We start from the raw sequence: 14,197 nt of genomic DNA, 5'->3' as shown, positions 1-14,197 counted from the left end.
AGCTCAGCAAGCAAACCTACACCCTAAACTTCAACCTGAGCTACAAACCTTCACAAACCTTGCAAAAAAATTTCTTATAACCGTTCCTACACTTTTAAGTCTCTTTCATCTGTACATCATTGCTTCCAATCACCTGCTTCTAAACAAAACTTTTCATTGTACTTCTGTATATGTGACAAATAAATCAATCAATAAATCAATCAAATTCCTCATTGCCTGGGACCATTTTTATAAACCTCTTCTGCCCCCTCTCCCAATGCCTGAACATCTTTTCTTGAGATTGGAACCCAGTGGAGGACAAAGCAGCCTCTTGAGTATGACTAGTTTTGTTCTATTCACTCCCAGGATGAGTAAGTGACTAGGCCCAGCATTTATTGCCCATCCCTAATTGCCCAGAAGGCAGTGAAGTGCCCTCTGCAATGCATTATGGGTGAGGCAAATGCTGGCAAGCGAAACTGGATAAATTTAGGATATCTGGTCAGCGTGGACAACCACGTTGGTGTGAGTCTGGAGTCACGTGTAGGCCTGACTGGGTAAGATTCCCTTCCCTGAAGAACATTAGTGAACCAGATGGGTTTTTTTCTGGATGGGTATATGAATAGGAAGGGTTTAAGGGGATATGGGCCGAATGCTGGCAAATGGGACGAGATGAATTTAGGATATTTGGTCAGCGTGGACAAGTTGGACTGGAGGGTCTGATGACTCCATACATGTATCACTTACCTGTCAATGCATCAACACTGTTCGCCCCAGCCATAGTTTTAATCTGCACTTGAAGAGCTGGGATTAATCACGAACCGTTGGCATGGGAAGGGAAGGTCATGTCTGACCAATGTGATTTGACATTTTTCAAAGAAATGACCCAGTGTGTAGATGAGGCTGATACATTTGACCTCAGCAAGGTCCTGCATGGGGAGACTGATAGTGAAAGGAAGAGTGCCTGGCTAATTGGATCCAGAATTGACTGAGTGGCAGGAGCTGGTCGGGGGGTGGGGGGGTGTTTGTGCGATCTGCGTCCGGAGGGGTTCCACAGGGATCTGTGGTGGGGCCCTCGCTGATCAGTTATTTTGAGTTGAATGGTCGAGGGTGGATCAGGAAGTTTGTAGACGATATGAAAATTGGTGGAATGGTAACTCGCGAGGAGGACAGCGTTAGATTACAGGAGGACCCAAACAGACTGGGCAGATTAGTGGCAAATGGAATTCAATCCAGAGAACTGGGAGGTGATGCACTTGGGCTGAGCAAACAAGGAATACATGATGAACGATTGGACCTTAGGGAGCTCTGAAGATCAGAGGGACCTTGCTGTGCATCTGATTTGATTTGATTTATTGTTGTCACGTGTACCTAAGTACAGGCAGATCATAGCAAACAAGGACCTACAGATCATAGCGCACTTAGACAGAGTGAGGTATATGCAGGGTTACGCTACATTGGAGACATGCAAAGCACGATCAACTTTAGATTTGAAACTAAAGAGGTCATTCAGCAGTCGAACAACAGCAGGGTAACAGCTGTTCTTCAACCTGTTGGTATGTGTATTTAAGCTTCTGTCGAGAGTGTGGTGCTGGAAAAGCACAGCAGGTCAGGCAGCATCCGAGGAGCAGGGGAATCGACATTACCGGCAATTCCTAATGAAGGGCTTATGCCTGAAACGTCGATTCCCCTGCTCCTCGGTTGCTGCCTGACCTGCTGTGCTTTTCCAGCACCACACTCTCGCCTCTGATCTCCAGCATCTCTCCCCTTCTCCTTCTGTATCTTCTGCCTGACCGAAGAGGTAAGAAGGGATTATGACCCGGGGGGGGTGGGAGGGGTCTTTAACGATGTTGGCTGCCTTTCTGTGGCAACAAAAGTGTAAATGGAGTCAATGGATGGGAGGTTGGCTCCCTGATGATCAAGGCTATGTACACCATCTTCTATAGTTTCTTACAGAGCTGGGCAGAGCAGTTAACGCACCAGGTTGTGATGCACCCGGACAGATGCTTTCTGTAGAGGTTGGTGAGGGTCCTTATGGACGTGCTAAGTTTCCTGAGGAAGAAGAGGCATTGTTGTGTGTTCTTGACTGCCGCATTGATGTGGGAGGTCCAGGAACAGATTGTCCACCAGTCGGTGGGACGAGTCGATAATGCAGTGAAGGAAGCATATGGGATATCCCCATTATTAGCTGAAGCAGAGGTTAAGAGCAGGGAAGGCTATGCTGGAACTGTACTGCTTAAGTCACACCTAGAATATTTTGGGAAATCCCCATTATAGGAGGAATGTATTTGCTCTGGAGAGGGGTGCAGAGGAGATTTCCCAGGATGTTGTCCAGACTGGAAAGTTTGGGTTAGAACATAGAGCATAGAAAAGTACAGCACAAAACAGGCCCGTAGGCCCACAATGTTGTGCCGAGACTTAATCCCAATGTAAGATATAGTAACTTAACCTACCCACCCCTCAACTCTCTGCTCTCCATGTGGATGTCCAGCAGTCACTTAAATGTCCCCAATGACTTCACTTCCACCATCACCACTGGCAACCCATTCCATGCATTCACAACTCTCTGCGTAAAGAACCTACCTCTGATGTCTCCTTTATAACTTCCCCCTAATATCTTCAAACTATGACTCCTTGTACCCAGTCAATCCTGCCCTGGCTATTGACTCTATCTATTCCTCTCATTATTTTGTTGTGGAGAGAGATTGGACAGACTGGGGTCGTTATTCTTGAAGCAGAGGAGATAGTGGGGAGATGTATAAAATTACGAAGGGAGGTATCGATAAGGTAGACAGGAAAGAACTTTCCCCTTTTGCTGCTGAGCCAATGGCGAAACAATGATAGTGGGAAGGGGCCGGAGGCTTAGGGGGGACGTGACGAAGATATTTTCATCTGGAGAGTAGTAGGAATCAAGACTTCACTGCCTAGAAGGATGGGAGAGATTGAAACCCTCATAACATTGGAGACCTATTTAGATGGGCACTTGTGATGCCAGGGTGTAAGAACATAAGAACGAGGAGCAGGAGTAGGCCTGAAGCCTGCTCCACCATTCAATGAGATCATGGCTGATCTTTTCATGGACTCAGCTCTACTCACCCTAATCCTTCATTCCTTCATAGGTCAAAAATCTATCTATCCATACAAGGCTATGGACTAAGTGCTGGGAATTGGGATTAGAATAGTTGGATGGTTGTGTTGTAGATCGCTGTGACTCCAGGCGAACACGTGTCTCCTGAATTTACTTCGATCTGATAATGGCGGCCTCTATTGATTGCTGTTCTTCACAAGAGGGGTCATTGGCTCTGCCCAATCAGAATTTTACAGTGCTCAATATTCCCAGAAATACATCTTTCTGCTGTGCGGAGCTCCGAGTGGAATATTGGACTCTGTGAGCCAATGTGTAGTCACGCCAATTGGCATGTGTGAGATCTCCGCCCTCAGGGGTGCAGTCACCCACTTCATTGGTCACCCTCTTGCCTTCTGTTTACAAGAGAGAACAGGCCCAGTCTCTCAATCCTTTCATGGTATGGATATTTCAGTGTTTCTTCTCTGCATCTCTCTAGCGCCTCTATCTCCTGTTTATAACATAGTGGCCAGAACTGAGTGCAGTATCTGCATGCGGTCCCCAATGGGTTTGACGCAGCCTCCTGACTTTTCAATTCTCTCCCACTGAATCCCCACAGTGTGGAAGCAGGCCATTCAGCCCTTACTAACCTTCCGAAGGGCAACCCACCCCTACTCTATCCCTTCACACCTTCATTTCCCACGGCTAATCCACCCTAACCTGCACATCCCTGGGCACTATGGGACAATTTAGCACGGCTAATCCACCCTAACCTGCACATCCCTGGGCACTATGGGACAATTTAGCACGGCCAATCCACCCTAACCTGCACATCCCTGGGCACTATGGGACAATTTAGCACGGCCAATCCACCCTAACCTGCACATCCCTGGGCACTATGGGACAAGTTAGCACAGCCAATCCACCCTAACCTGCACATCCCTGGGCACTATGGGACAATTTATCACGGCCAATCCACCCTAACCTGCACATCCCTGGGCACTATGGGACAATTTAGCACAGCCAATCCACCCTAACCTGCACATCCCTGGGCACTATGGGACAATTTAGCACGGCCACTCCACCCTAACCTGCACATCCCTGGGCACTATGGGACAATTTAACACGGCCAATCCACCCTAACCTGCACATCCCTGGGCACTATGGGACAATTTAGCATGGCCAATCCACCCTAACCTGCACATCCCTGGGCACTATGGGACAATTTAGCTTGGCCAATCCACCCTAACCTGCACATCCCTGGGCACTATGCGACAATTTAACACGGCCAATCCACCCTAACCTGCACATTCCTGGGCACAGCCAATCCACCCTAACCTGCACATCCCTGGGCACTGTGGGACAATTTAACACGGCCAATCCACCCTAACCTGCACATTCCTGGGCACAGCCAATCCACCCTAACCTGCACATCCCTGGGCACTGTGGGACAATTTAACACGGCCAATCCACCATAACCTGCACATTCCTGGGCACAGCCAATCCACCCTTACTTGCACATCCCTGGACACTATAGGACAATTTAGCACGGCCAATCCTCCCTAACCTGCACATTCCTGGGCACAGCCAATCCACCCTAACCTGCACATCCCTGGGCACTGTGGGACAATTTAGCGCGGCCAATCCACCCTTACTTGCACATCCCTGGACACTACGGGACAATTTAGCATGGCCAATCCACCCCAACCTACACATCCCTGGATACTATGGGCAATTTAGCACGGCAAATCCACCCTAACCTGTATATCCCTGGACATTATGGGACAATGTAGCATGGCCAATCCACCCTAACCTGCACATCCCTGGACACTATGGGCAATTTAGCACGGCCAATCCACCCTAACCTGCACATCCCTGGACACTATGGGACAATGTAGCATGGCCAATCCACCCTAACCTACACACATCCTGGACACTGGGACAATTTATCTTGGCCAATCCACCCTTACGTGCACATCCCTGGACACTATAGGGCAATTTAGCACGGCCAATCCACCCTAACCTGCACATCCCTGGGCACTATGGGACAAGTTAGCACAGCCAATCCACCCTAACCTGCACATCCCTGGGCACTATGGGACAATTTATCACGGCCAATCCACCCTAACCTGCACATCCCTGGGCACTATGGGACAATTTAGCACAGCCAATCCACCCTAACCTGCACATCCCTGGGCACTATGGGACAATTTAGCACGGCCACTCCACCCTAACCTGCACATCCCTGGGCACTATGGGACAATTTAACACGGCCAATCCACCCTAACCTGCACATCCCTGGGCACTATGGGACAATTTAGCATGGCCAATCCACCCTAACCTGCACATCCCTGGGCACTATGCGACAATTTAACACGGCCAATCCACCCTAACCTGCACATCCCTGGGCACTATGGGACAATTTAGCTTGGCCAATCCATCCTAACCTGCACATCCCTGGGCACTATGCGACAATTTAACACGGCCAATCCACCCTAACCTGCACATTCCTGGGCACAGCCAATCCACCCTAACCTGCACATCCCTGGGCACTATGCGACAATTTAACACGGCCAATCCACCCTAACCTGCACATTCCTGGGCACAGCCAATCCACCCTAACCTGCACATCCCTGGGCACTGTGGGACAATTTAACACGGCCAATCCACCATAACCTGCACATTCCTGGGCACAGCCAATCCACCCTTACTTGCACATCCCTGGACACTATAGGACAATTTAGCACGGCCAATCCTCCCTAACCTGCACATTCCTGGGCACAGCCAATCCACCCTAACTTGCACATCCCTGGGCACTGTGGGACAATTTAGCGCGGCCAATCCACCCTTACTTGCACATCCCTGGACACTACGGGACAATTTAGCATGGCCAATCCACCCCAACCTACACATCCCTGGATACTATGGGCAATTTAGCACGGCAAATCCACCCTAACCTGTATATCCCTGGACATTATGGGACAATGTAGCATGGCCAATCCACCCTAACCTGCACATCCCTGGACACTATGGGCAATTTAGCACGGCCAATCCACCCTAACCTGCACATCCCTGGACACTATGGGACAATGTAGCATGGCCAATCCACCCTAACCTACACACATCCTGGACACTGGGACAATTTATCTTGGCCAATCCACCCTTACGTGCACATCCCTGGACACTATAGGGCAATTTAGCACGGCCAACCTACCCTAACCTGCACAACCCTGGGCACTATGGGACAATTTAGCACGGCCAATCCACCCTAACCTGCACATCCCTGGGCACTATGGGACAATTTAGCACGGCCAACCCACCCTAACCTGCACAACCCTGGGCACTATGGGACAATTTAGCACGGCCAACCCACCCTAACCTGCACATCCCTGGACATTATGAGACAATTTAGCACGGCCAATCCACCCTAACCTGCACATCCCTGGGCACTGTGGGCAATTTAGCACGGCCAATCCACCCTAACCTACACATCCCTGGACACTATGGGACAATGTAGCACAGCCAATCCACCCTAACCTGCACATCCCTGGGCACTATGGGACAATTTAGCACGGCCAATCCCACCCTAACCTGCACATCCCTGGGCACTATGGGACAATGTAGCACGGCCAATCCACCCTAACCTGCACATCCCTGGGCACTATGGGACAATTTAGCACGGTCAATCCACCCTAACCTGCACATCCCTGGGCACTATGGGACAATTTAGCACGGTCAATCCACCCTAACCTGCACATCCCTGGGCACTATGGGACAATTTAGCATGGCCAATCCACCCTAACCTGCATATCCCTGGGCACTATGGGACAATTTAGCACGGCCAATCCACCCTAACCTGCACATCCCTGGACACTATGGGACAATTTAGCACGGCCAATCCACCCTAACCTGCACATCCCTGGGCACTATGGGACAATTTAACACAGCCAATCCACCCTAACCTGCACACCCCTGGGCACTATGGGGCAATTCAGCACGGCCAATCCCCCCGTACTTGCACATCCCTGGGCACTATGGGACAATTTAGCACGGCCAATCCACCCTAACCTGCAGGTGTTTGGACTGTGGGAGGAAACCGGAGAACCCAGAGGGAACCCACACAGACACTGGGAGAATGTGCAAACTCCACACAGACAGTCACCTGAGGGTGGGATCGAACCTGGGTTCCAGGCGCTGTGAGACAGCAGTGCTAACCACTGAGTCACCGTGCCATCCCCTGATAGGAATAATGTTTTATTCACCTTTTATCGATAGATTTGCTAACCTCCTGAAAAGAAACCTTTCGTGATTTAGTGTCTCACACCAGCTGCTAGTTTTCTCGGTCTGTTCCCTAGTGGAAGCGAAAGCAGCCCCCCTCCACTGTTTTGTGTCTGAAATCCTGGGACTTGCATGTGGAATGATGCCAAGCGAATGATGCCTCCTACTCTACCAGCACACGATTCCGATCTGCTTCCCACATTCCTTCCCCGATCCTGCCAGCCAGCAGCTCTCTCTCTCTCTCCCATCGCTGAGGTCAGAGGTCACAGGCATGAGGCTCCATGGTGAATGCTACTGGTGCCAGGATGGCAACGTAAGAGCAGGAGGAGGCCGTGTGGCCTGTCAGAGCTGCTCCCCACACTCCATTCAGAGGCCTTGACCTTCCATGGCGTTACCATCCTAACTGGCTGCATACACTCAGCGGCTACAAGAGCCAGTCAGAGGCTGGGGAATCCCTATAACTCCCCAAAGTCTATCCACCATCGACAAGGCATGGGTTTTGAGTATCAAAAAGTGTGGCGCTGGAAAAGCGCAGCAGGTCAGGCAGCATCCGAGGAGCAGGAGAGTCGGCGTTTTGGGCATAAGCCCTTCATCAGGAATGTTCAGGACTCTGCCTTGTAACGTCGACTCTCCTGCTCCTCGGATGCTGCCTGACCTGCTGCGCTTTTCCAGCGCCACACTTTTTGACTCTGATCTCCAGCATCTGCAGTCCTTACTTTCTGAGTCATGCGTGTGATGGAGTACTCCGACAAAGATATGGGTCAAATGCTGGCAAATGAGATTAGCTGAATTGAGGATCACTGGTCGGCTTGGATGAGTTGAACTGAAGGATCTGTTTTGTGCTGGAAATCTCTAAGACCATCCAGGACAAAGCAGCCCCCACTTGATTAGCACCACAACCACTCCTTCCCCCACCGACGCTCAGTCACAGCAGTCTGTACCATCTACAAGATGCACTGCTCAAATTCACTGAAGATCCTCAGACTGCACTTTCTAAATCTATACCTCTTCCATCTAGAGGACACCCCTTCTATGACCCTACACCCCCTCCCTATCTGTCACCTTCTCCACCCCCTACAACACCCCACCACTGTCACCTCCTCCAGCCCAGACATCCCTCCCTATTTCTGTAACCCCCGCCAGTCCCTACACCCCCTCCCTATCTCTGTCACCCTCTCCAGTCCCTACATCCCCTCCCTATCTCTGTAACCCCCTCCAGCCCCTACACACCTCCCTATCTCTGTAACCCCCTCCAGCCCCTACACCCCCTCCCTATCTCTGTCACCCCCTCCAGTCCCTACACTCCCTCCCTATCTCTATAACCCCCTCCAGCCCCTACACCCCCTCCCTATCTCTGTAACCCCCTCCAGCCCCTACAACCCTTCCCTATCTCTGTAACCCCCTCCAGCCCCTACACCCCCTCCCTATCTCTGTCACCCCCTCCAGCCCCTACACCCCCTCCCTATCTCTGTAACCCCCTCCAGCCCCTACACACCCTCCCTATCTCTGTAACACCCTCCAGCCCCTACACCCCCTCCCTATCTCTGTCACTCCCTCCAGCCCCTACCTCCTTCTGCGTTCCCTGCATTCCTGTGGTTGTGCCCTCTGGAGCATCCTGTGATTTGAATCTCTGTAAGACTGATATAGCCTTGCCTTCAGCTGCCTTGGCCCTGGGGTCTGAGCGCTGGGTTTTCCCTCCCTACCCCCCCGTGTCTCTCCCCATGTCTCTCCCTCACTTTCCTCCTCTAGCGCCCTCTCTGAAACCTTTTAATCTGCTTACTGGGCGCCACATATTGCTTGAGAACACACTTGCATCGTGAGACGTTTTGGTTTGTCAGGCAAGCCTTCCGTTGGACAACGAGGACCGCAGTTGGTCAAGTGGGGACTTTATCTTGATGCCAGCGGATTTTGAGCGGGTGTAAGCTCGCTTTCCCCGACTGGAGTCATTGCAACGCTTTAGAGAGATGACAGGTCAAAGCTGGCATCCCGTTGATAGAGCGAGCTCAATCAGCCAGCACATGTCTGCTTAGATATGGAATGTAAACTCGAAAGGATTTGAGGTGCCCCACCCTGCTCGCAGAGAGAGAGAGAGCACTGAGGTTAGAGCAACAACTGTTGTGTTTTTAATTTTACTTGTAAAATATAATTTTGTTGCCATGGTAGCAATCGCCAAGTGATCAGGAGCCAGATCTGGGAGGATTCCTGTGTCTTAAAATGAGGTAGCTCTCTCTCTCTCTCTCTCTGAGTCAGAGCTTACAGTTTGACCCCACCCTAACACACAGTTTATATGACGAACCCAGTTCCCGCGCTGAGGGAGTGCTGCACTGCCACGGTGGCCGACTTTACGATGCGGAAGCAAACAGAGCTCAAAAAAAAATTAATTCACAGGATGAGGGCATCACTGGCTAAGCCAGCATTTATTACCCAGAGGGTAATTAAGAGCCAACCACATTGCTGTGGGTCTAGAGTCATGTGTAGGCCTAGGCCAAGTAAGATTAGATTACCTACATGTGGAAACAGACCCTTTGGCCCAGCCAGTCTGCACCGACCCTCCGAAGAGTAATCGACCCAGGCCTACTTCCCTCTGACTAGCACCTAACACTATGGGGCAATTTAGCACGGCCAACCCACCCTGACCTGCACATCTATGGACTGTGGGAGGAAACTGGAGCACCCGGAGGAAACCCACGCAGACACGGGGAGAAGATGTAAACTCTACACAGACAGTCACCCGAGGGTGGGATCAAACCTGGGGCTCTGGTGCTGTGAGGCAGCAGTGCTAACCACGGTGCCACCGTGCCACCTCCTAAGGATGGTAGATCCCTTCCCTAAGGGGCATTAGTGAACCAGATGGGAATTCCAGATTTTTATTGAATTCAAATTACACCGTGGCGGGATTTGAACCCAGGTCCCCAGAACACTACCTGGGTCTCTGGAATTTAATGATAATACCACTCGGCCATCACCTCCCCATAAATACTGGGGTGACAAGAGCAACTTAGAATTCTGCAGGAATTCACCTCCTGACTCTTCAAAGGCCGTCCACCACGTGCAAAGCACAACCCAGGGGAATTCTCTGGATGAGTGCAGTTCCAACGGCATTCCAGAGGCTTAGCACCATCCCCAAGGCAGGCCCGCTTGATCCAGTCCCTCATCTACCAGCTCAAACCTTCACTCCCACCGCCCCCTGTCACCCACAGTGGTTGCAGTGTGTACCATCTGCTAGGCACATTGCAAAGGTTTCTCTGATGGCACCTTACAAAACCAGGATTCGTAGTGCCCCGAGGGTCGTAACAACATGGGAACACCACACAGTCCTGATTTGGAGTTGTACCAGCTGTCCCTTCCGTGTCACTGGAGCGACCTGTGTCCAACAGTGCTGTGTGGGTGTCCCGACACCACGTGCACTGCACAGGTTGAATAAAGTGTCTAGCCGCCATTTTCTCAAGGGCAGCTAGGGATAAGCAACAAACGCTGGCTCACATCCCATGGGTCATAGAGCTGTATAGCACGGAAACAGACCCTACAGTCCAACCTGTCCATGCCGACCAGATATCCTACATTAATCTAGTCCCACTTGCCAGCATTTGACCTATATTCTCCAAACCCTTCCTATCCATGTCCCCATCCTATTAAATATTGTCATTGTACCAGCCTCCATCACTTCCTCTGGCAGCTCATTCCACACACGCACCACCCTCCACTTGAACAGGTTGCTCCTTAGGTCTCTTTTAAATCTGTCCCCTCTCACCTTAAAGGGAACTACTCTTTCCCCTCTAGTTCTGGACTCCCCTACTCCAGGGAAAAGACCTTGTCTATTTACCCTCTCCATGCCCCCTCGTCATTCTATAAACCTCTGCAAGGCAACTCTTCGACGCTCCAGAGAAAACAGCCCCAGCCTACTCAGCCTCTCCCTAAAGCTCAAACCCTCCAATCTTGGCAAGATCCTTGTAAGTCTCTTCTGAACTCTTTCACGACCTCTCTACAGCAGGGAGACCAGAACTGAATGCAAAAACACTTCACAATGTCTTTCACCAGTACAGGCTGCCCCAAAGTGCTTTATAGACAATGGGCATACTGTTGAGGTAGAGTCACTTTTGCAAAATGACAGCCAATTTGTACATAGCAAGATCCCACAACCAGCAGTGCGATTAGGAGCGGATTGTCTGCTTAGTTTTTCTTTTGATTGAAAGGAATTGAGATAGGGGGTTAAATATTGACCCAGGAGAGATCTCACCTTTGCAGTTCTCCCAATGCTGGCCTCAGGATGCTACAGAGAGCTGTGAACACACAGCCCAGTCCCTCACACAAACCCAACCATCCATCCACTGACTCCATCTACACTTCCCACTGCTTCGGGAAAGCAGTCGACATCATCAGAGACCCCTCCCACCCCGGTTATAATCCCTCCCACCCTCTTCCATCAGGCAGGAGGGACAAAAGCTCCAACACATGGACCGACAGATTCAAAAACAGCTTCTTCCCCGCTATTATCAGATCTCTGAATGGGGCTCTCAAATTTCAAATCTAATGGTGATCTTGCTCTCTGTGCACCTTCTCTGCAGCCGTACCATTGTATTCGTCACTCTGTTCTATCACCTTTTGTATGGTATGAGCTGCCTGTACTGCACGCAAAACAAAACTTTTCACTGTACCTGGGGTACATGTGACAATAATAAATCCAAAGCTCTCCCCGACTTTGTTTGTGGTTCCTGAGGGTTCCTTGATGTTATTCTCAGTCAGATATGCCATGACATCAAGAACAGACTCTCCCTCTCACCTGCGTGGTGGTGGTGCCTCACAGCGCCAGGGACCTGGGTTCGATCCCACCCTCTGGTGACTGTCTGTGTGGAGTTTGCACATTCTCCCCATGTCTGCGTGGGTTTCCTCCCACAGTCCAAAGATGTGCGGGTTAGATGGATTGACCATGCTAAATTGCTCATGATGTGCAGGCTAGGTATGTCAACCATGGGAAATTCAGGGATGGATCTGGGTGGTACTTGTTAGGCCGAATGGTCTGTTGCCACACTGTAGGGATTCTATTCTAGAATTTAGCTCTTTCACCCATGTTCAGTCCAAAACTGGGATGAGTCAGGAGCTGAGTGGCAGAAGGCAAACAGAGCATCAGTGAAGAGATTATTGCTGTGTAAAAACTGCTGAGTAGTAAGGCCAAAGATCCTTTTCCATCACTTTACTGATGATCAAGCCTAGCCCATTGATTAGGTTAGATTCCCTACAGTGTGGAAACAGGCCCTTCGGCCCAACAAGTCCACACCGACCCTCCGAAGAGTAACCCACCCAGACCCATTTCCCTCTGACTAATGCACGTAACACTACGGGGCAATTTACCACGCCCAATCCACCCTAACCTGCACACCTTTTGACTGTGGGAGGAAACCCACGCAGACACGGGGAGAATGTGCAAACTCCACACAGACAGCTCCCGAGGCTGGGATTGAATCCGGGTCCCTGGTGCTGTGAGGCAGCAGTGCTAACCACTGAGCCACTCTGCTGACCTACTTGACTGCTTTGGATTTATTTGTGAACTGCCATGTATCTGGCCAGTATTCCACGTTGCCAGGCAGGTGCCAATGTTGACCAGCTGAGCTGGGGATGTGGCAAGTTGTGGAGCAAGACTCGACAGTATTATTGCCGAACTGTGGTCAGAGCCCACATCGTTTGCAGTCTCCAGTGCTTTAGGCTGTTCAAAACATGTTGTGAACCTTGAAAGGGTTCAGAAAAGATTTCCAAGGATGTTGCCAGGGGTTGGAGGGTTTGAGCGACAGGGAGAGGCTGAATAGGCTAGTGCTGTTTTCCCTGGAGCGTTGGAGGCTAAGGGGTGACCTTGTAGAGGTTTATAGAATCACAAGGGGTGTGGATAGGGTGACGAGACAAGGTCTTTTCCCCAAGGTGGGGGGAGTCCAAAACTGGAGGGCATAGGTTTAAGGTGAGAGGGGAAAGATTTAAAAGGGGCAACTTTTTCACGCAGAGGGTGGTGTGTGTATGGAATGAGCTGCCACAGGAAGTGGAGGAGGTGGGTACAATTACAATATTTAAAAGGCATCTGGATGGGTACGTGAATAGGAAGGGTTTAGAGGGATTTTGGGCCAAGTGCTGGCAAATGGGACTAGATTAATTTAGGATCTCTGGTCATCTTGGACTGAAGGGTCTGTTTCCCTGATGTTCAACTCTAGGATTATGAGATGGATGGGTGTGATTGGCGATGAGACCAAATGAGCTAGCACGAGCAGAGTGGGCCAAATGGCCTCAGTTTATCCTGACTAGGTCTGTTAATGATAAGCCTGAATGTTATTCACCTCCCTCAAAGGGCACTGGCTGCCCACCAGCATTCAGAGTGGCTATCTGAACTCAGGGGGAACCCCACAGAGCTATCTGCTTGTGCCGTTCTCACTGGTACCCAATGAAAAGATGTCGATGTATTTCCTCTGGTGTTCTCCTTTCTCTCTCCAGTCAGTCCATTCGCCAACAAGCTAAAGAAGATGCGTCTGCAGCGAGAGGACTTTGAGATTCTGAAGGTCATCGGGCGCGGGGCTTTTGGGGAGGTGAGGTGCCGGGGGATCGGGGATAGGGCAGGAGGGGATGAGCACTCAGCGATAGTGAGGGAGTAACCTCAGTACCTCGGAGCATTGTCAAGGACAGTGTCAGCCCAGAGTTACCCAGGCAGCTGGACACTGGAGGGGTTAACTCCAGGGAGGGTGTGAGGTGCCTGGGTTCACTAACAAAGGTGTCTATTATATACAGCAGGCTCTGGCAGTTTCAATCCTGATTGATATCAGGGAGGAAATGGCTTCGATTTATTTTCAGATTAACTGCCTGATCCTGTTCTGAATTACAATGCAAACTAAATACTGATCAGCA

At 50.6% G+C, this 14,197-nt stretch overlaps 1 protein-coding gene across 1 annotated transcript in view; it reads left to right on the top strand.

Moving 5' to 3' along the window:
* Nucleotides 1-14,197, top strand: part of LOC140457082 (serine/threonine-protein kinase MRCK alpha-like) — a 213,167-nt gene that overhangs the window by 46,926 nt on the left and 152,044 nt on the right. The window contains exon 2 of the mRNA XM_072551052.1: nucleotides 13,790-13,881. Coding sequence (XP_072407153.1) covers nucleotides 13,790-13,881 — 92 coding nt within the window. The remainder of the gene's footprint in view (nucleotides 1-13,789; nucleotides 13,882-14,197) is intronic.

The sequence above is a fragment of the Chiloscyllium punctatum genome, chromosome 31, assembly GCF_047496795.1.
Source record: "Chiloscyllium punctatum isolate Juve2018m chromosome 31, sChiPun1.3, whole genome shotgun sequence".
Lineage (NCBI taxonomy): Eukaryota > Metazoa > Chordata > Chondrichthyes > Orectolobiformes > Hemiscylliidae > Chiloscyllium > Chiloscyllium punctatum.
The sequence above is the reverse complement of the archived record's forward strand: the minus strand, read 5'-3'. Positions and strand labels throughout refer to the sequence as shown.